Source organism: Ornithodoros turicata, chromosome 8 (assembly GCF_037126465.1).
Source record: "Ornithodoros turicata isolate Travis chromosome 8, ASM3712646v1, whole genome shotgun sequence".
Classification (NCBI taxonomy): domain Eukaryota; kingdom Metazoa; phylum Arthropoda; class Arachnida; order Ixodida; family Argasidae; genus Ornithodoros; species Ornithodoros turicata.
The window spans coordinates 33,052,099-33,074,582 of NC_088208.1; the positions used below are offsets into that span (position 1 = coordinate 33,052,099).

Below are 22,484 nucleotides of genomic sequence, written 5' to 3' on the forward strand. Positions count from 1 at the left end.
TTCGTGCATTAACTACCGAGAGGGGCTAATGGTCCTGGCAATGGATTTGGTTGCACCTATAGTAACAAAAAAAAAATACTAAAATAACTTTTTTCTCAGGATGTGTACAGGAGCTAGAGAACGACTTCTATAGATTCAGCAACACGATATAATGCTGTACAGCTGCGCATCATTGATGTATATGTAGCTATCCGCTGTCATCTTGGGAGAAAATATGTTGCCTTGCGGTATCGCACATTCCGTTTACTGTTTTTTTTTTGCCTTTCGTGCGCCATAAACGTCACAGAAGTAAGCTATACGTTTTTCTTTCTTTCTTTTTTTTTTCACGTGTGTTCACGTACGCGGCACCTCCGTGAAGGAACCGTCGTCGAAACTGCACTTTCTTCAATAGGGGGGCCTGTGCCTCACTGATATCATACCACAATGGCTGCACTGTGTGGTACAGCTCCGGTCAACCTTAATAATAACGCTGGAAAAAAATCGGTATCATTTCCCATTCCCAGCGCGATAACAGCTACCCTGGGGCAGTGGGACGATGTTGAGTGAACAAAATTCTTGCGTTAAACTAACAGAATAATTTTGTTCAATTAAGATTCCCTCATGGTCCCAAGGGTTGCTGTAATCGCGCTCGGGAACGAGACCACATTTTTTTTTCAGTGTTATTATTAAGGTTGACGGGAGCTGTACCTGAGAGTCTACAGAAGGCATTCGTACCCGTAGCACACTCAAATTTGGTCAACGCGAGGTTTATATTAGGCAGCGATGGACGTTTGGGCAGACATGGAGAAAGAGCAGCAGTATGAGGAGCACGCCCGCATGTCATGTAGTCATCATTTATCTGTTGTTGATGTTGTATACTTCCTGGGCTGCGGCTCAATGTGACTTTCACTCCGCAATTCAAGTGCATGATCAGATACTGTGACACGGGCCTCTGTTCCAGCTGCGGTGTCGTGGCGACCGCCCAGCACATTCTTATGGAATGTTCATTCTACTGCCCGCAAAGGCGGATATTGTGTGATGAGCTTGCCCGTATCAGTAGAAGGCCGCTCACATTAGCTGCACTCATTGGCCCCTATGAAGATCCTGTGCTATACACCTGTTCATGGACTTCCTGTCGTCCACTGGATTGCTCCAGACGATTTAATTCTTTTTTGTGTTTTCATCCTTCCTTCATCATCTTCACATAATGTTCCACGTGCAATGGGGTAGGGTACCGCACCACGGCGGTGAAACACCCCATCTCATCGTCATCATTTATTGTTGCTGTTGCTGTCCTGGGCTGACTTCAGCAGGAACCGTGCGGACATCTGCCTGGAAAGTTTGTCGTAAAGCCCCGGGAAAAACCTCATAAAGCACAGCCAATGGTAGGATATGAACACAGCACCTCCTTGTCTTCAGCGTTACCCTGGAGCTAGAGGGGATGCCGTGTCCGCTCGGTTATGCCGCTGGTGCAGTAGCCAGGACGGCGCTGGGAATGACGGCTCATAAACAGCAGAGAAACGCTATCATAAACCATACTTTATTTGACTAGAGCTTTTCAAGCGAGTCGACAAAACCGCGTCCGGTTTATAGCAACATAGTAGTTTTACAGCCGGCTATCTTGCAGGTTCACATACCCTCTGGAAAAATATGTACTAATCTAAAGATGTCGAGAGGTACATTCAGTGCCCGAATTAGGCGTCAAGTGTACTGGTGAGTTGTCTTGCAAAGTCACAGCAGACGACGCTGATTGGAGTCACTGACGTACTTTCTGATATCTCTAAGACTAACTTTTTTTTTTTTACACATGTCAGCTGGCCAGGACCCTTGTGCGGCGGGAGAGCTTCCATCTCGAAATCAGGTTCTCTAGAGGCTCCCTTTTTATTACACCTCTACGCTTTCATCTGGCTGGCCGGTCGTTTTTGGAACAGGCTGCGTTTTATACAGGCGCAAAGGTGAACGATGATTGGCTGCGTAGGAACCGATAGTGAGAGATAGAGAAGTTGGGGGGTTGGTAGATGCGCTGGGGTACAAATTCGAAACCTGAAATAGAAAGAAACGGGTAAGGTTATGCAGGTGCAAATGATATAGGAGAAGAAAACGCTTACGTCAAGAGTTGTCAAAGGGGCAGCAAAGTGCGAAAATGTGCCGCCCCGTAATGAAAGACGCCGTTACCTCCACAGCAATGTAAAAGGAACGGGAACGCGAAAGAAACCTGAATTTGCATTTTTTTTTCTTCTGTTCTCTCCTTCTCAAGAGGCGCGACAATGCGAGGTGAAATTTCGCACTCCAGTGCCCCTTTAAGTTAAGATGTAAGTGTCAAGAACGTGTGCAACAAAACATAAATGTAGGATATCTACAACATGAGTGTTTAGTGTAAAACAAAACCACACATACTTTGGGATAGCATAGTAGACATAATGGTAATATCAGTTTGGGGAGTATGCTAACTGTACCACAGCAAGGAGCAAGCATCTTAATGAGTTTCTTGCTTCGGTACGGTGCTTCAGTCAAGAACCGTGGTGCACCAAGAGTTTCACCAATATTGATTAGCGTTTAAACCGATATCCCTAAGCCTGGGGTTGACATTTATCGTCTCAATAACTCAATTTATCGTCTATGTTTAAGCAAAATTGATTGAAATCCGATTGGGGAGGAGGAAAGATGCCCTCTTCCTTTTTTCTTCTAATTATTTGAAATAGAGCTGTTTTGTCGCGCTATAGCCCTATTTGGTTGTGCGCCATAAAAACTCAAATCGTCATCATCACCAGCTTCGAAATAAAGTGGGGCCGGAAAATAACAGTGAGCACGTCAAATGTTACAAATACCACAATAAGAAGTTTTTATGGACGCAATCGACGAAGACAATAAAACTGTCGAATCCACGTTCAGCAACACGGCGTCATCCATCTCAGAGGAAGAGCACGGTTTGGCCTATCACGTTCTCGAAACCGTTGTAGTCAACATCTTCCGCTCTACAAAAGCTTCCTAATGTCTATACAGCAACACAGTCAAGTACCGTGACGTCACGATAATTCCAACGTATCGTCGGAGGGACTCAATCTGTTGAATGAATCCCAAACTAGTTCACCTGGGCCTATTTACCACTGTACCAAATTCGTTTACGCCTCTCCTATACAAAAGAAGGACAACAAGGAGACCTGCCGAGTTTCTGAGTTCCCCCAAGAACGGCATTCTGGCAGAACATCGGCTCCCCGTCGACTACGTGTGTAGGAATATAGACGCATTCTAGATTACAAAGACGCCCACAACCAACACAATGCAGCGTCGTATCTCACATTAACGCTTTGAACGGCGACTACGCTACGTGACCAACCAGGCAACTACAGAGGAGAAGGAGACTACGAAGTTCGGGCATCCGATTATTGTGCGCGGGTGCCGTTTTTTCGTACCCATATTGTTCCTCCTCCGACGGGAGGTATTTCCTCTTTATGGAGAGAAGGAACCGACTGCGCTATAAACTACCTCGATGCACAAGCACGGAGTGCACACTTAGAAATCTCCGTTACAGCGAATGCGTTCTCCGGTCGTTCCTCTGCGAGGGATAATGGGAAAGCTAACTCGACTTTGTTGTTCATGAAACACAGCGAACAGCCGGGCGAACGTCGTATAAGCGTTGTTTTACTTACTGGGGCAGCAAGGGTGGTTGGGTGGGATCACGCGCCGAGTCCCCTGGGCAGGAGAGCGCCGGAGCCGAATCCACCCAGACCCCGAGGCATGTATCCGTATGCGCCGACGTCCACGGGCAGAGCTCCCCTTGGGTAGCCGTCACCGAGGTATCCGCCGGAAGACTTCTCGAGGTCTGCCTTCTCAATTATCTGCATTCCGATAGCGAATATATTTATTACATTTATGAAAGAAATTAGTTTGTCACACATGACACTATTCGGCGTGTAAGAGCAGTGTGTTTTGTGAATACACATCCTTTTTCTTTGTTCCGCAGGCACAACTGAGAGGTGTAATAACAGTGTCGAAAAGGGGTGTTTGTGAAACATGAATCGGAAATAGCGCTTTAAATAGAATACACCGCGTGAAATGATGTTTGCTGTAGAATACGCCCCTTGAAATTATACTTTTTGTAGAACACACCACCTAGAACGGAGTTTCACGAAACGTCCTCAAGTATGGTGAGGAACTTACCACACCAAAAATGCGTGTGTCCACAGGGCTAGATATTTACTCCGTAAAGGTGTAAAAAATTGTACCGTAAACTGTCTCATACACATCTATTTCTGTTTGCTGGGTAAAAACTCTGTGACAGGAACTTGAAGCGGTAAAAATGTACCCCTTGGGGAAGTTACCGGGCGCAAGAGCTTTTGTTTTAAAATACCCTTCCCCCGCAGCCCTCCATAAAAGGACGCCAGTCTCCGCACTGCAGCTCCGCGCAACCCGTATTGCGATTCCCGCAAGCATTGCGTCTAATAGTGACAACAACAATCAACAACAAGAACAAAAAGAAAAAAAAAGAGAGAGAGAGAGAGAGAGAGAGAGTTTATGACGCCGCCTCACGAGGACCACGTAACTCCACATGGCTACGACGTGCTATACCACTTAACACGGTAACTAACCACAGATTAAGGGAGTGTCTCTCCCGTACTATTAAACGGGGGTCTTTAGGCAGAAGCGATTTGCTCCGTGCGTTTGCCTCGGTAAGAAATTAGCCGAGTGATTAAGTAAACCAAGACGCGAATAGCTTCATTAATTTACCGTCACTTTCTCTTAGAGTCTGGCAAATTGCCGGTGGAGTTATCAGCACCGAGGACATGCTTTTATTAAGACCATCCTCTTTGTGAATTAATTGCAGCCAATTTCTCGATGTTGTTTAGCTGCTAGAGCTCTTTGGGAGTTACTAATCGGGGGAGTCCTGTAGAAAGGAAAACGGATTTTTGGCGCGAAGCTATGTGGATTAGAAGCCTAAGAAGGTCCGGGATGTGGTAGATTTCTTTTCTTGAAATTCGCTGATCCTGAATTCCGTGGATTGGATCGGATCAGATTGGATTGGATACGAGATGAAGATCAGATTGAGAGTGTGGCTCCACAAGTGTGGAGCACGATACGCCATCTCACTTGTACCACTAAGGGGTGATTAATAGCACAGACCACCAGGGGTTTAGTGGCGGTAATGGTAATGTGACGGCAGCATAAAGAATGCACTGGTGAAAAATGATTATAGGATGATTAAAGTAGTTCACAGGTGCGCAATATTTCCATGGGTCAGTGCTAAGGTATCCAGATTTCCTGCCAGTGTCTATGTTATACTGTAAAATAAACTCAGACTTTTTACCGTCTGGAGTTTCTCCGCCAGCTCGCCTGCATTTATTTTATCAGTGTCTATGTTACAATGGCTCACAATCGACCCCTTGCAGTTCCTCCAAAGAAGTGTCACACCGGCGCAATTTGGTCATAGTCATCCTCTGCTCGAATTATTTTTGCCACATCTAATGTCCTGGCCAGTAATTGCGTGGAAAGTTAAATGATGGAAACAGAAAGTCAACACTATACAAAAAAAAAAAATATGTTACTATATAAATATCCTTTGTGACTATGGTGCCCTCTTTTAGGACTGCCGTGTGAGTAAGTAACGCGATGTTGTGGAACATTTTCGTGTGAGTGAAATAACATTGGCGTGTGTACGTCCAATAACTGATTTATTGCAGTTTGCGCAATCTGTCTAAAATTGCTTCACAAGGAACGACCAGTTAACGTTAGATATCATTATTAAAGGGGCGGTGTATGATTTTTGTCGTGACATAAACAAAACGAAGGCACATAAAGTAAAAGACTCGCTTTTATTGGACGCTCCTTTTCACGAAACCTGAGTGCTCCTGCAAGAGGGAACTGAATACATGAGGAAAGGAAAGGCGACACAGAACATGCAAACACATTACTGAAAAGTCTAGAGTTCGAGGTAACTCGTTACAAGTAACTCGTTAGTGTAACAAGGTTCCATTTTTCCGTAACTTATAACTTAACTCGGTACTTTTGCGCCGTGGTAACTTTCAGAGGAACTCGCTCAGGTAAAACTTTTTCCGGTAACTTTGCCAAAGTAACTTAAACTAAGTTCAAGTTACTTTTAATTCGCTTTTCGCTCACGGCCATGTATTTTCTTGCTTTCTCTCCGGTTCTTTCATGGCATTTTATGCCATAAAGCGTGATATTCATTCAATGACAGTATTCTATTCAGAAAGTAGGAACCGCTGCCATTGAAATGAAGCTGAATCATTCTGCGCCCACATGGAGTAAGATGCAAAGCGTTCGAACTGTTGGACATAAACAAAAACGATCCAACAGTGTTGCACTCCTCCGCAGGCAACTCAGGGTCTAACTCGACTGCTCACGCGCGCTGCACCTGTGTAGTGCTATTTAGTGTCCGAAGTAACTTGGAAGTAACTCGTTCTTTTTTTAAGTAACTCCGTAACTGCGAGTTACATTTCAGGCTGAAGAACTTCGTTATTAACTCGTAACGAGTTGTTTTTGACGGGTAATTTCTTGATCTATGGACAAGTCCGTGTAAGAAACAATGAAAAACAGGGGCTTGTAGGAAGGAGTTATACTTACACCCCTGAGGACGTCCCTGATGTGGTCCTTTTGGGAGTCGTCACTTCGTGTAGGCAGGTAACGGGCTTCGGCTCCTAGCAGCAAGATGGATGCCACAAGTGCAAGCGCCAGAAGCAACGCAGCTGTGCTTGTTTGAGAAACTGCGTTGGAAAAATACGTGCGGAGAATGGAAACGAGAAACACGCAAGCGACACACTGTAAGTTATCCACACTTTTCCTGACGTTGCCAACAGCAAGCGGCAGATGTGGAAAGCATTCGCGAAAGGACTGCACCCTGTAAAGCACACTTTTTAGCGTGGGGAGGCTTACTAAGGAGAAGCCAACTTTACACAGACGTCAAGGCTGGAATGTGATGTTTCTCGAGGGTATCAAAGTAATTGATGAGACATGTTCCTGACAAACTTTGTCGACTTTAACAAAGGGGCAGACATTATTTTCTTAGGAAGCATAAACCAACGCCAATAATAAAACTGAGAACCAAGAGAGAGAGAGAAAAAGAAGAAAAACGGGAAGACGAATGGTAGCTTGTACGCAATTGACTAAGTGCCATCGCCTCTTCGTGACTAAACAAAAACAACAAACACCAGAAGAACGTCAGCACAACTTTGTCCGATGACAATGAAGGTAATATCGTAAATTATTGTGTATGTACACACAAAAAATACAGATGTCTGACTACAACCGTCAATAACTCCAAAAATGATTTGTTAGTAAGCATCCTATAAAATATTGGAGTTGGTTACTTCCGCGTACCTCACCAAAAATAAAGATCCAATTTCTGGTCAGATAAACAATGGCGACGGCATCGGCCTTACAATGAGCAGGAAATTTTTCAGCCGCAGCATATGGTGCACATTTGCGAGATCAGACGCGTGTCATAATTATGTAGCATGTGTTCACGCCACCACCTTCAGCAGCTCGCGCTGTTTCACAAATTAAATTCGAAAGAAATCGCGTGAAACGAGCTTGATACTCGCGTCCCATAAATGGCAGGGTGTTTATGGGACGCAAATGAGAAGAATTAGAGAGAAACCATCTACATTTCCCATTTACTTTTTTAGGCGTAATCTCGTTACCATGGTTCAAAGTCTAGCGCAGAATTGAGGGAAAGCACTTAGTCGATATCAAACTGCCGCTAGGGGAAGTTATTCGATTAACTTGTTATTGGAAGAAAGGATTCGGTTGGACGATCTCGTTCCTGCCATTCTTCGGGGGGAGTGAGCAGAGTGCTCGATACGTACTTAGTCTTTTAGACTCGCAGCTGTTCCGTGTTGCTGTGCATCGAGACATCGTAGGTGAGGGCTGTGTCTGTTCATGGTCAGGAGCCACTACTTATAGCAGAGGAGTACAGATACAGTACAGCAAGATCAGATGGAAACACATTTCGTTGGCAAGACTTGGCGGTCTGATAAACGTTGATTTCAGGGTTAGTGTTAAGTTACCAACGAATGGTGGAAGTTCTAGTCGAGTGGTTCCGCCAACAGGAATTGATAGAGTTGCGAAGGAGGAAACAAAACGGAGACGCCAAGATGTCTGCAGGGAACAGTGCCGCTTCTGGGCAGGAAAATTCAATAAAATCGTGAGCTTGTTAGGTGGTGGTGGTGATGGTGGTGCTTCAGAAAGAACCCGCCGTTGTCGGCCTCACAGAGGTGGGCGACATCAGGACTAAAGTTCTGGAGGAATGTGCGTCCTGGGTCGACTTCTAAGGGAACTGTGCCGACATATGTGTTGACAGCGTATGAGGAAAACCCAGGAAAAAAAACACAGTTTGTGAGCTTGTGAGGGACGAAGTGGCTGCAAAGCAAGCTTCCAATACAGCGTGCGAGTTGAGATTGAAGGGAAGCCGCTTTTAAGGAAGAGATTGAGAAATTCAAACCTCGAACTCCAAAGAAACTAAGCAGGCAAGCCCTAAACGAGGAGGTCCCATAAGTTTCCGACCCGACCAACTTTTACTAGTCATAGAGACGAAACAAGTGTATCACTTTTTGACATAGTCGCCCTTAACTTCGATGCACTTTTGATACCTTTCAACCAGCATTCTTATACCCTTGAGAAAATAGTCCGAAGTTTTGTCCGCAAAATGCTGGAAAACTGCCTCTCGGACCTCACTATCGTTTAGAAATCTCCGTCCTCTGAGATCCCTCTTCAATTTTGAGAACAGGAAGTAGTCACTCGGTGCCAAGTCTGGACTGTAGTGTGGGTGGTGGATTTCTTCGAAGCCACACTCCTTCAGTGCAGCCTTGGCAACAGAAGCCGTGAGGACAGGGGCATTGTCCTGGAGCAACCGGACACCTCGACTCAACCTGCCGCGCCTCTTTTCCTTGATGGCGTCTCGCGGTCGGTGCGGGAGTGAAGCATAATAAGTCGCATTCACTGTGGTGTTCCTCTCTTTGAAGTCGATGAGGAGGATCCCATTACAATCCCAAAATATTGTTGCCATGTTCTTCTTTGTGGATTGTGTGACCTTGGCTTTTCTTGGGGGTGCTTCTCCTGGTTTGCGCCATTCCATCGACTCCTTTTTCGAAAGGGACAACAACAACATAGATGAATGGATGATGATGATGTGGGATGTTTCCCGAAAGGGGATCATAGTAGAGCTCCATAGTCTCATCCCCTGTGACAATTGACTTCAATATTTCTTCTTCGTTCTCTTGACAGAGCTCCAAAAACTCTTTGGCACAGACGACGCGCTGTTGCTTTTGAACTGACGAGAGAAGTCGTGGCACCCATCTCGCACTGACCTTTTTCATGTGATGAAAAAGGTGTGATAACCTTTTTCGCCGATGATGCGAAAAACGGTTGTTTTGGAAAGCCCCAGCCTTTCTGAGATTTCCTTCACTTTCAGACGCCTATCGCTCAGCACATCCTCCTCGACAAGAGACAAATTTTCTTGTGTCACCACTTCCACTGGACGACCATCGCGTGGATCATCTTCAATGGACTCTCGCCCCAGTCGAAACTGCTTAGTCCAGTCATTTACTGTTGTGTACGACGGAGAGGCTTCCCTGTACACGTTGTCCAGTCGCGCTTTAATTTCTTTCGGCGAAAGTCCCTCTTTTGGCAAGAATTTTATCACCAGCGCGGTACTCGATTTTTTTCATTTTAACTGAAGAGTGCACCCTGGCTGTTTGAAATGCCGCTCTCCAACCGACAAAAGCATGGAGAGGGTTGAGGGTGGTGCTCCGGCCCTCCAACAGATGGCGCCACGCGTCCTTAATCGCATTTTCAAATTCGCGCGCATTTTCTACCTCAGGCCGGAAACTTATGGAACTACCCTCGTATAAGTTTATAATTACTTGAGCAGAAAAAAAAAGAGACAAAATTGGAATTGTTGCAATGATTCTCAACAACAACAAATACGTGGATGAGGAAATTTGCCATAATTTGTGGACCACTGCCCCAACGATTGTGAAGTGTCGTGCGGCGTTCGAATTTGCGGTAATGTGGCAGAAGGGCAAGGGCGCAGGCAAGCTAGTACGCGATCATAACAGTATAACCCGAGACACGGAAGAGTAGACACGACGACTCCTACAAGACATGTCTACAACTACGTGTCTCGGGATTTACTATCAGAATTACAGTAATATGTAATAAAAGGAAGGAGGTTTAGAAGACAGATCTTCGATAACGCCAAATGAATTTTTTTGTAACTTGTGGGAATGAAAAATAACGACAAAATAACAGAGACGTCCTCAGAATAAGAAGAAGAGGAGAGAGAGAGAGAGAAAAAAAAGAAAAGCTCCTATACGTAGTCGTTGCACAAGAACGCAGTTCTCTAACTTCGTAGCTACACAAAAAAGAAAATCACGGATACAGACGTACAGTCTGCTTCCCTAATGGGAAATGTTGAGGGCCACCAAACGCAACAACTACGCCGTTCGGTAAGCGACCGACTTCCACCGATACATCGAAGCAGACATCTCGCACCAAGGACACGTTCTCTTTTATCGTCATATTTTACGTTCGGCAGGCAAGAAAGGAAGAAGAAATGAATTACAGACGAGGAGATTCTACCGCTACCCCGTAGGATAATAGACAAGTCCAAGCACTAAGCGAACATGTCTTATTTACGCCAGAGTCCTTCCGGACACAATGGCAAGAAGCAGTAACGAGTTAAAAGAAGCTTGCATCGGGAAACGCATTCATCATGCTTGCAGATGAGAACTCGGACCAAAAGCGATGCCGCGTTGCGGATGCTAAACTTTCGCTCCATTAAGCTCGTCGACTTTCTTGCGCTTCGTGTGTGCGCCGCGTGGAATTAGCTGTCTTAGGCTATTAGGTCTTTATGGGGTATACAGACTCCTTTATTTCAGTTTTTTTTTTCATTCATAACGACACACATCGAAGTTGATCCGATGCAAGTTCAGTACAGTTTATTTGTGGAGTGTGTTGAACTTTTTTTTGTATAGGCTTTAAATTGTCTGTTTTATCTTAAAACATTTTTTGAATATTTGTCCATTCTTTCTTTTTAACTCCCTGCCAGCGTCGCGAAGCAGTTGTCTCTATGGCGTACAGACGTGCACAGATGTGGAGAGAGTACAGCGTGGAGGAGTGGGGGACAGAATGGTTGGTATGCGTCCTGGGCCGGCTTCAGGGGGAACCCAGTTTGAGCATTCTGCTATACGCGATTAAATGCGGTAGCATTTAATCGCGTGCTCTGCAGCTCTGCAGTGCTCTGCAGCTTGTTCTGATCTTGATTTCGGCGCCGTTGTAAGCTTCCTTTTCCTTCTCTTCTCTCTCTCGACAACTGTTACGGACGGACCTACACGCCTGTCAACGTTGGAAGTCCCTATAAAGTATCACCTTAATAAGCGTTAAAACAGATGCACAGTTATTTGGTGTGAGTTATAATGACAGTTGCGCGATTATTTATAGTGCCGACGACGACGACGACGATGATGATGATGATGATGATGGTAGGAGAAAAAATTTTAGACATGTGAGCCCGCTCATCGCGGGACAAGCTACTCCAGATGTAGTAGAGAAAAACAAAAGAAAGAAAGAAAAAAGAACGTCTAAAAAGACGAGAGCCGAGTATGCTCTTAACGAAGGTGATGCGTGAGCGCTGTGCATTCTGACGATGAATCGCTGGCCATTCGCCCAGCACTTTCACGACGTCAAAGGGTCGGCTATCAAGACGGTCCAGGAATCTCGGAAGTTAGAAACGCGCAGTGTGAAACCGAGCACATTAGGGAAGAATATGCTCATAATCTTCACGCACGCCACATGTTGGACAGAACGACGAAGGTAGACCTCCTATCTTGAACAGAAATGCGTTGCCCAATGGGACATTGAGTCGAAATCTGTGAAGCAGTTTCGAGCGGCCGGGACAACCGCAGAGGCATTCGGGATCTCGACTACGAGTTTGATGGTTTTCCCTTCTATCTGATTTATTCCAAAAAAATTAGATAAGCAGTGTTGTTGTATAACATAGTACGTTAGTTAGAAAAAGTAAGAACACTGATGCTACGGTTTATTATCGTACAGGCTTTCAAAAGAGAAAGCTCAGGCTTGTCACACTACTCACCAGGGGCTCCTGGGACTCAACGAAAGAAAAGCCATGCCCAGTCTGAACATGCAGCGCCAAATTTAATTTTCGAACCGACGACGGAAACGTATTCTAAGTGTAACGGTTTTGACAGAAATGCCAGAAGGAGAGTTGAAGCCTTACTGCACTGTACTGTACTGCACTGTACTCTCCCATAGTTATAGCGAGAAATATGCTACAAGCTCTGGTCATTTAGTAGCTAATGACAGTTTGAAACTGTTCCTGTGACTGTGACAGTTGGGCCGTCAAAGACAGGGTTGATGTTCAATAGAGCTACGTGGCGTTCACAAAAAGCGAAAGATATCAATAGCGGCCAAATATGCAAGCTTCGTGGGCTCTGGTAAGATCATAAATCGCTGAACACAGAAGTAATATGCAAGTGAGCTCGTGTATACCTCATGTCGGCAACACATCTCTGAGCCAGGGAAAAAGACACATAACGCTTTGTTCGTTCCTGTTCATTTGTCTTCTCATCCAGCCCAGGGATATATTGCCATAATCAGAAATTGCTGCGTATCACATGCGGAGGTTTCCGTTGTGTTAGTGCGAACGTTAACAGTTACCCACATGCACCGAATCACAGTCTAGGTCATGATCCTATATTCCATGCGCTGTGTTTCAATACGGTTTCTTTTAGGTAACAGCGTGGTGACGACGCGCGTCTGAGAAATTCTCTTACGTTATCTGTTAAAAGATAGTGTTGCAGTGGGTGCTCTTATCTTTTTTCACCGTTTTTATGACGCGTTGGATGATTCTGCTATGTCACTCTGCTGGGCTGGCTGATAACTACGCATGCTCAGAGCAGGGACTCTTGACAAGTGCACGTGTGCTACCGACCAGCACGGAGACAGGACCAGAGAAGGCAAATGGACTCTGAGAGGCGCTGAAGTGATTTCGCCCAGAGTTTCTTCACGTTGGGGTCGTTGTGGTGTTGGTGTGGTTCGTGTTCAGTTCAAAGTTTTGGTTGCAGTGTAATGGTTCCTGCTTCACGACGTGCTGTTTTACAGAGTACGCGTGTGACTTTGGTTCAATGTGTGTGTGTGTGTTTGAAAACAGATATGTCGTAGGCCTATTAGACATTTAAAATGTCACCGAAGTTGCCATTCCGTGAGCTGGTACAGCGAAGTGATTGGTGACGGCAGGCTTAGTGGACCTTACTTTGGTAGGTACAGGACTTTGCTTTTGTTCATAGTTGTGTCGCGACATGAAATCACAGATTAGTATCTGTTGTTGTTGTTGACTCCACCTTCGTCATAGGCAGGAATGCGCATTTGTACTTTGAATGGTAATCCTTACACTTATTATTTGGGGTTCAAACGTGCAGCTCGGCAACGTGAACAACTTGCATGCTTCGCACTTTTCGCTTTCCATGCGCATTTTATTTTGTGTGATTTAACGAAATTTAACGATGACATATTGCGCACCATTTAAAAGAGAAGTACGCAAAAAAAAATCCGGACTTGTGAGGTGTTACGGCTCTTGTGCAACGATATGCCTGAACGACAAAAGGACAGTCGTGAAAGAGTTAAAGTACTGCGTTACGTTTATTCGGTAACGGTACCTATATCACGTTACTTTTTGTCTTTTTTGTTTTTGTATTTTTAAAATGCATCTAGTATTGCGCTACTGTTGAGTAGAGTAGCCGTATTCCGTTGCTTATAGCTTCGGTAGCGGGTATACAACATACTGGTTGCGCGCGATAAGATGTTTAAATTTTGCGCACTTATTCCGCATGAAATGCATGGGTGAACTTCGTCGAAGGGATCCCTTGCGTCACAAGAACCAGAAGTAAAATGTTAGGGCGTATATCAAGCGTTGCAACTCTACCCAATATGATATTCACCGCCGTTATTTGACAAAGAGGTCCGTATAGAAGCAATGATCGTTATCCATTTATCTATTTATTATCAGTACTCTACTGCTCCACCTAAGTGGCCGTTGTTCCTCGTGTCAAAACAGTCTGGTTGAAAATTGAAGGAACTTTACAGCTGAAGAATGCGGGAGGCAATACACAGTCACAAACTATATGGTGGAATGTCTACGTTACGGCCCATACGTGAGTTTGAAGGACGCGTTAAAAGAAAATATCGCTGGAGTAAAGCGAAAAATACAGGAGGGTTTCCTTTACACCAGGCAACTGGACACCCCGGTCAAAATTGGGAAGGTGACGACAGACGCACAACGTGGTTCGCTCTTACAGGGTGAGTCTAGCAAACGTTACACATTTTGGTCGCATCTTAAAAATACAAGACGGGGTTTGTCCAACACCAAACTTTGCAGACTGGTAGCCATTGGTCTGAAGTTTTGTTGGAATTTTTTCGTGAGCATTATGGTCCCGTAGAAGAAAAATTAAGAAACAAGCAAAATCTCACTCTGTGCATTTTCTATGGCCCTGTCTCACTCAAAAGCCGCCATTTTCTGCTGTGTGCGCTTCACTTTCATTTCACCACACACAGGTGGCACCAGCATACGGAACAAGAGGATTGGTGCATAACGTCAGAATCGGCATGTGACATTGTTGTAGGCAGCGCTACCTGTGTGAAGTGATGTGAACGTGAAGCAGACACGAGAAAAAAAATGGCGGTGTTTGTGTGGGATAGGCCATTGAAAATGCATGGGGCGAGATTTTGCTTTATTTTTAATTTTCTTTCTACATGACCGTAGTGCTTATAAAAAAATTCGAATGAAACTTCACATAAATGGCTATCAGTCTGCAAAGTTTGGGATGGGACAAGTCTTCTATTTCTACAGTGCGGTCGAAATGTGTAACGTTTGCTAGAATAACCCTGTAGAAACTTAGAAATTGTGACACACTTTACTCTCGGGTCAGCTTTCACGGCCACACCATTCAGGGATGTAATGCGCTTTTTACAACTTCTTGGTCCCAGCTGCGCACGTTCGTAACCACTCAGAGACGAGACAAGGCCTAAAAACGTCCCTCTCGCACGCTACAAACTAACTACCTACCCCGAACAAACCGCGCCATAAAAGGCAGGCGGAGCTCTCCGCAACTAATGATCACAACATCCACAAGCACCACTCGTACGAGGCCTTGTGCTTTTTGACCTGTTACCTCGTAACTCAAGGGGCCATCTCAGACATCCCTCTCCTGCGCCCCCTCTCAGCGTCTTCCTTTTACGATAGCCATTTTACCAGCCACACAGAATGAAGGGGAAAGATTTAGGAGTCGTACGGGCTTACGCTGAAGCCATAGGTCTAGCGTAAGTGAACGCCGAGGTGAAGACGGCCAGAGCTTCATTTCCCGTACGTACGATCATGGCGCGAGGCATTACGACAGACTCTAACGCACTTCGTGGATCGAAGGTCTTGGTCAGCTAAAGTTTGCTTCTCTTCTATGGTGAGAAAAACAGAAGGGTTTCGCGTTGGCCGTCGTTGCCGTCGGTTCAAATTTGTTCTGGTTAAGAGAGTGATGTAAGGGAAAGCATTGGCGCCGGCTGAAAACGTGTTTTAATTTGGCGGTTTTGAAAAGTTTAGCGTAACAGGGGGGGGGGGGAGAGAATTTATTGGCAAAAAAAAAAAAAAAGGGAAAGGAGCAGGGGGAGCGTAGCAGGGTTTTATTTGGAACACTGCTGATGGCGCCATGTCTATATACGGTATCTACTGTGGCAGTAAGGCGGTAAGATACTGTGTCACATTGAGCTGTGGTTAGTGCCTTCCTTCGTGCTTGTACTGCACTGCACTGCGTGCCTGTTTTTCTTTCATCTTTTCCTTTCCTTTATTTCTTTTGTTTATTCTCAGTTCCTTTCTTCATCTTTCTATTTCTTTATTTTTCAGTTTCTTTTTCGGAATAGCAAGCTGGCAATAGCCTGGCTGACATTTCCGTTTTCTTTTTTCACTCTATTAAACATACCCCCCCCCCCCCCCCTGTGGTTAGTGTTTCACTAGATGGGTTACGTGAAAGGAAAAAGTATTCAGCGTGTGAGAGATTCATCAAGTGCCTGAATGCCAAATGCGATGCGTGTTCAATGTTTTCATGGGTGTGGGTTAAATTTCGCCGAATGAGATACGAAGTAATAATGCCGACGACAGGTACAACAGCGGTAAATATTTTCCAGAGGCTGGTTGTGAGATTGTATGCGTGCGTCTAAATACCACATTTAAACGGACCGCACGAGCTTTCTTAAACGTGGCTATACATACTGTGCTAACGAGACATCGTCTCGTATACGACGCGACGCTTTTTGTACTGAACACAGTCGACGGCACCACGCAAGTGTACTGTAAGACGCGCTTTTCCTACCGCACGTATGCTTTGAGGTGAAGCCGACCGAAGGCTAAATTTCCCAGTTTGGTTTCTTTACAAGAGAACATCTTTTGAGTAATTCAGCCTTAACAAGGTTTCCCGCCATCCTTCTAGTCCAGTGATGCAACGACGCAACGCATTTATCACAAGCATTCACGTGGAGCAGTCAGACACCATCTCTCGCTGTCTGTAGGACGCCACCAACACAAGTGACAATTTCATTTTCACTTGTCATCTCGCACGGACCGCTTTATCAACAGGAATAATGCATTAGACTGCTTCTTGCGACGACCTCGTTGCGGGTCACCGTTCAGAGTTTGCAAAAGTCGTTCGTAACAGTCCACGCGGGCTTAAAAAAATAAGAAAATACACGTTGCATCATCCTTCGCGTAGAACCTTACAAGATTGTTTTTGAATATATGCCCGCATTTTGCGTGCACTCGCACACGAATTATGACATGTACCCCGGCAAAGTTGCGACGATGAAATTCAAAGGGACATCGTCTATTCTGAGGTACACCCATTTAACAGCGGGGAACATTCTGAGCCTCCTGATGAAAAATAAAATTTGGCGTTTCAGGGCGCCTTGACGCGGAATACGCACAGTGTGACCACTCAATCTTTTCAGTGCTGAGTGCACACAAAAACTCTTTGAAAAACCTTCGGCGCGGAAGAAAATGTTCAGCACCAATATCTTCACGTTGTCCTTTTCTCCTCGACGTGTATTTATATTCTCTTTCTTTATGTGGGCCGCACAAAAAGTTATCAGAAAACTCTTGTATCGCTGGTCGAACATAGCCTATAGAACAGCAAGTAAAAGCGTAGCTCGAGAAACTTGTGTAAGTGCGACCCGAGAGGGAGACAGTAAAAGAAGTCTTACAGCGAAACATTAATAGGCAACATTCAAAAGAGGGATGCAGACGACTTGGCAGTGAGCCAGTTTCGTTCTGTGGGTCAAGGCTTGGCAGCGACTGCGCCTGAATGGCAGCGGTGCCCAAGTTGGAAGACATTGTAGAACGGAGACATCACAAGTGATGTTTGCGTAGTCTAATGGGGGGGCTCGACGACTATGCAATCCCACAATTAAATTTAGTGCTTTGGAAGTCGTTCGTTTAGATCTGACGTTGCAGACTAACGTTGTTATCGCAGCAACTTGTATGTAGTGTAGACTTGGCTGAAGCGGGACGGTGGTTTCTAAATATGGAATCCTGGGACGAGTTTCTGTGAGTTGAATGTGGTCGTTGTTGGTATATGCTTTAGAAGAGGGCTGATTGTAGCTTCTTTGGCACGGTCGGCTAAGTCGCACGCGGAGCGTTCTGCGTCCATGGCGGTTGGGAACGTAATTTTTATTTCACTTTTATTGATTTATTTGAGGTCGCGGGGTTTATTTTCGACGGGTCTATGTGAGGATAAACTTTGTTATTCCATTGATGTTCAAGTTTCTCCTGTCTTGGGGTTCATCAGCAGCATTCTAGCACAGCGAGAAAATGATTTTGGACCACCTCATTAAAAGTAAGTTAATATTTAAAAAAACTAAGTTAATTCTCAGTTGGAAATAGGACAACGAAAAGATTCGTCACAGCTACATCAAACTATCGATATTTATTATAATTTCGCATCTTCATATAAAATGTGGCTGCTCCTAGCGCCAAGACGAGAGACTCTTCAACTCCTCGATCGTCCCCTGATGTATCTATTGTGTTGGTATGTATCCACACTGCTTAGAGAGGAGCATAAGCATACAGTGTTGCGTAACGTACCGAGGTTGCGAGGCAGCGCGGAACCTTTGTATCCCGGCTTCGAGTGCGCGATGGTTGCCACCACGAATTTCTTCCCTATTTGTCTCGCCGTGAGCTGAACTACGTTCTCTAACGACCACGGTTCTAATTAGTTACACCGAAAACAAGAGGTTACGGCTTGTGTGTATCTCAATTTCAGTTTCACTCGTAAAACACGAATGAAGCAAGGGAGGAGAGTGAAAGTCTGAAACTCTTAAAGTCTGCTTTAAGATATCTTTGAAGCCATAAAAGGAGAACGTTTCACTACGGCTTTAAAGGAACCCAATAGACGTCGTAAATGTACGCGCAAGTGAAGTCGGTGTCCAATGTATGGCAAGTAACCCATTTTGGGAGCATCGTCTCACCGCGACATTGTATGGCAGACGAAATGGTTGCACTAAAGTATACGAGAGTGTAAAATATACAGTGTCTTTTGTGAGAGTATTACACGGTTGATATGCTCGAAGTTGAAGACAAGCGTAAGTATGCGGGCGACAGAGCGGCGTGCATATACTATAAAGCTGTAGGAAAGAATTGGTCCACAGCAACGAAGCTTGCATGAATGGTTCATTATGTTGCGAACAAAAGAGGGGTCCCTTATACTCTGATAGATTAGTTATAGTGCATTAAAGGGGACTATAACTTGATATACATATTTATATAGACTATGAAGATTGTGATGGTTGTCCACGTGGTGCGGATTTGAGTGTGTGTGAAAAGGTGCACAGGATCGGTTTTCCGTGCGGTGGATAGCACATCAAGAGGATCCTCATTTTTCACGGACCGCACAGATGCAGCGCTGCCTAGATAAAGAGAGTCTTAGAAAGAAAAGGCATTAAGCGAACCTTAACCTGAACCTATCCCTTACACCACGTGACATGGCCATTAAGAGTCTGCCAGTCACGACCGTGCTTTTGTCGGCGGTAGTAAACAGAGACCCTGAGACAAAGCCTGGTCGCTTGAGCGAAGTGACGTATCAATTAAGAGTCCGCCAATCACAACATTGCTTTCAGTGGCCGTAACTATGGAGACGAGCCAACGTCAGCCGTATGGACAGCCACTGGTAGCCACAGAAAACCCGTGTCTCAAAAGCATCTGCGGCGATTGGCTGACATCTTCGCTGGCTGCTGCGATTGGTGGGCTTTATATATCTACGTGCGAAGGAGTGGAAGGAGGCATTAAGCAGAACTTCTGTATCTAGGTGGCGTTGCCGTAGCCACAGAAAGCCTGTGTTTGGAGGCGTCTGCGGCCGCTGTTGAAGCAGACGACATCGCAACCCAACGCAGCGAAAGGGGGATGCATTAAGCAGGCTCGTAGGTGGCCTTGGTGGAGGTGCAGCCAGCAGCAGAAGCCAGCAGAAACGGAGAACGACGAGCAGCCGTGTTTCCGTTTCCGGACAGTGTCGGTAGTGCCTTGACGACACTGGTATCTTGCTTTTGCCCGGGACTGCCGATCTGCGCGACGACGTTGTTCGCTCTGTCTATACGTGCTGCTTTCACGCAATCTTTTACGCACCCTACAGTTTTCGCTGCTAAGGGGCCACGTCTGAGCGTAGCGTTGAATTTCCTCGAATACATCCCGAACGTTATAGCTTCCGTCGCTGCTGCGCCATAAAAACGCTAATCATCATCATCATCATCATCACATCCCGGATGACCAGCGGCTTGGCCGAGAGGGTAACAGCGTCTGCTCGTTGGTGGTAGTCAAGGTCGTGCTGAAGACTGGGAGGTGGTGGGTTCGAATCCTACCGCCGGCTGTGCGGTTTGAGGATTCCCCTGGTTTTTTTCCGCAGACTTTCCAGACGAATGCCGGCACAGTTCCCCTTGAAGTCGGACGCATGCTAACTAACACCCAGCCTCCACTCATCTGTCCACGCCTGTACGTTGCTCATAGCCACAGTTGGTTCTCGGTGTTCACATGGAATAATAATAATAATAATGAATAAGAAGCATCCCGAATGCCAATTTTTTATACGTCATACAACTTTAGCATTCGTTGTGAAGTAACTGTTTTGCTATGGTTGCTGGCAAGGTACAGGTTATTTAGGCAGGCCGCGTCTTCCGCGATGGACGATAAACGCGGTGTGCCGTGCTGTAATGCTGTGGGGTGTGTCCGGTTGTGCGGTGATGCAATGCTGAGCTTTCGGCGGCCGTCAAAGAACTATAAGGTGGACAAAGTTATTCCTCAGAGCGACCATTGTGGCGTCGCTCATGATCTTAGTAGTGGATTGGATTGGATTGAATTGGATACGAAAGAAAAGTATGCAGAGGTTAGCCCCCGACAGACTTGTGCCCGTTACCGAAAAAAAGGAACTAAATACCGTTACCCGTTACTTCAGAAAAAAGTAACTAAATACGTTACTCGTTACCAACATACAAAAGTAACGAGTTCTCGTTACTCACAGGTAACGAGTTACTTTTACGTTACCGCAGCATAGTTAAACGAGCCAACAAACACGCCGTCACTTGCCTTCAGCTCTTTATTAATGAGGAATTGCACTTCAGGAGGAGCTGATACTCGAAATTTGTCGTCCGTCCTTCGTGTTCCGTGTCTCTCGGCCCGTTACCATGAATCTATATCAGTTTGCCTGGACCTTCTCCCTTGTTTCCGAAGTGGGCGTGATCGGAGATTACGAAAACACAAGAAAAAAACACTGGTTTTCTTGCCACAGATCACCAATGGTTCCTCAAAACAGACGAGGGGCTGCATCATAATTTAGAGCGCTCAGAAGCTTAGCAAAGATAAGAAAAGTCGCAACGCGTTTTTTGTAGCCATAGCACAATTGGTGGCCATTCTTGGGAAGGAGTGATGGTCGGAGATTACGGAAACAAGAGAAAGGACAACAACACAGTGAGGGACTGCAATAATACTTTGAGTCACACGTCACGCAGGTCAAATCTGCAGCGATTGCGCCACACGGAATGCCGAAATGTGCTCCCCGTGCTCAAGAAAAGGAACGAGTAACGTCAGTAACGAGTTACCAATTTTTGTAACTGATTCCGTTACTATTACAATTTTTTAAAAAGTAACTGAATCGTTACTTCGTTACCAAAAAAAGTAACCGTTACCAAGTAACGAGTTACTTGTAACGAGTTAGGCACAACTCTGGCCCCCGACCCAGTCAGGACTGGCTACTCCAAAACGCTTTTGTGGGTGGAACAATAGAGCCAGAAAAAAGAGGAAAGAAAAGAAAAAACAAACAGGAAAGAGGCAGCGTGGGTGAAGCAGAAGAAAGGATAAAGGAGAAAGGAAAGTCTCGCGACGTAACGCCACGAATTAACATTGACGTGACGTGATGTGATTGATAGAGAAAGAAAAAAAATGGGGACGTAAGTCCCAACGAAATCAGAGTGGCTACCCCAGACTAGAGCACTGCACGGGCCCGGGCCCCCGACCCGGCCCGACCCGGCCCGCGGGCCGGGCTGGGCTTGTTATTGGCTGTGTGCTCCGGGCCGGGCCGAGCCCGGGCCGAGCCCGGGCCGACAAAATACGCCAGCACCGCGGGCCGGGCCCGGGCCGTTAAAATACGCCACCACCGCGGGCCGGGCCGGGCCCGGGCCGACAAATATGTTCCCGAGAGTCAGGCCCGGCCGGGCCACGCAGCAATTCCACACATTGGAGACGCATTAGTTCATATCATCATGCGCTCTATCTCCGCAAAATCTTGACAGTGTAACGATAACGCCCCGTGCGTTCTGGATTTAATTTGGTCTCGTGCGGTTACGGTGTTAAACCGCCATCACTTGTATGTTTGTCTTCTCTCCTTATAAATTTGTTTGATAATCGCCAGAAACGCGTACGTCGCGGCTGGAAATACTAGGCCGGGATCTACTCGCCAGGTCACCGGGCCGGGCCGGGCCGGGCCGGGCTCTATTTGCTTAGACGCCGGGCCGGGCCGGGCTCTAGTCACTGGGTCACCGGGCCGGGCCGCATAAAAATATGAAGGTCCGGGCCCGGGTCGTGCCGGGCCATTTTTCGATGCGCCCGGGCCGGGTCGGACCCGGAAAAATCGGCCCGTGCAGTGCTCTGCCCCAGACCACGTAGCCGAAGTTAGTTGAAAAAAAAAAGAGCAAAGAAAGGAGAAAACTCTGTATTTAGGGGCGGAAGACAAGCTCCCGAACTAGTGGGAACACCTGTCACAAACGAGGTACCAGAAAGTGTCTCAAAATGTCAATCAAATGCGTTCCTTCATCATTACTGTTTCGCATTGTTGACTCTGAGATGGGCCACAGAAGATTTTTCGTGTTTCGTGTTTGCTAGAAAGGGGGAACAACAACAACAATTATATTTTGACGATGAAGTGCCAATTGTTCTTCGCGTTGATCAAACCCACCAT

General features: G+C 45.9%; 2 protein-coding genes across 3 annotated transcripts in view; one reads left to right on the forward strand and one right to left on the reverse strand.

The window, feature by feature from the left end:
* Window positions 1-1,498: 1,498 nt before the first annotated feature.
* Window positions 1,499-22,484, reverse strand: part of LOC135366160 (uncharacterized) — a 43,422-nt gene continuing 22,436 nt past the window's right edge. Inside the window, exons 2-4 of the mRNA XM_064598818.1 lie at window positions 6,559-6,698; window positions 3,630-3,818; window positions 1,499-2,022 (exon numbers count right to left, since the gene is read on the reverse strand). Of these exons, the coding sequence (XP_064454888.1) occupies window positions 3,657-3,818; window positions 6,559-6,698 (302 nt within the window). The 3' untranslated portion in view covers window positions 1,499-2,022; window positions 3,630-3,656. The remainder of the gene's footprint in view (window positions 2,023-3,629; window positions 3,819-6,558; window positions 6,699-22,484) is intronic.
* The window catches only part of LOC135366159 (uncharacterized), a 208,976-nt gene continuing 199,415 nt past the window's right edge, over window positions 12,924-22,484 (forward strand). For both annotated transcript variants that reach the window (XM_064598816.1, XM_064598817.1), the window contains exon 1: window positions 12,924-13,268. The gene's annotated coding sequence lies outside the window, so the exon portion shown is untranslated. The remainder of the gene's footprint in view (window positions 13,269-22,484) is intronic.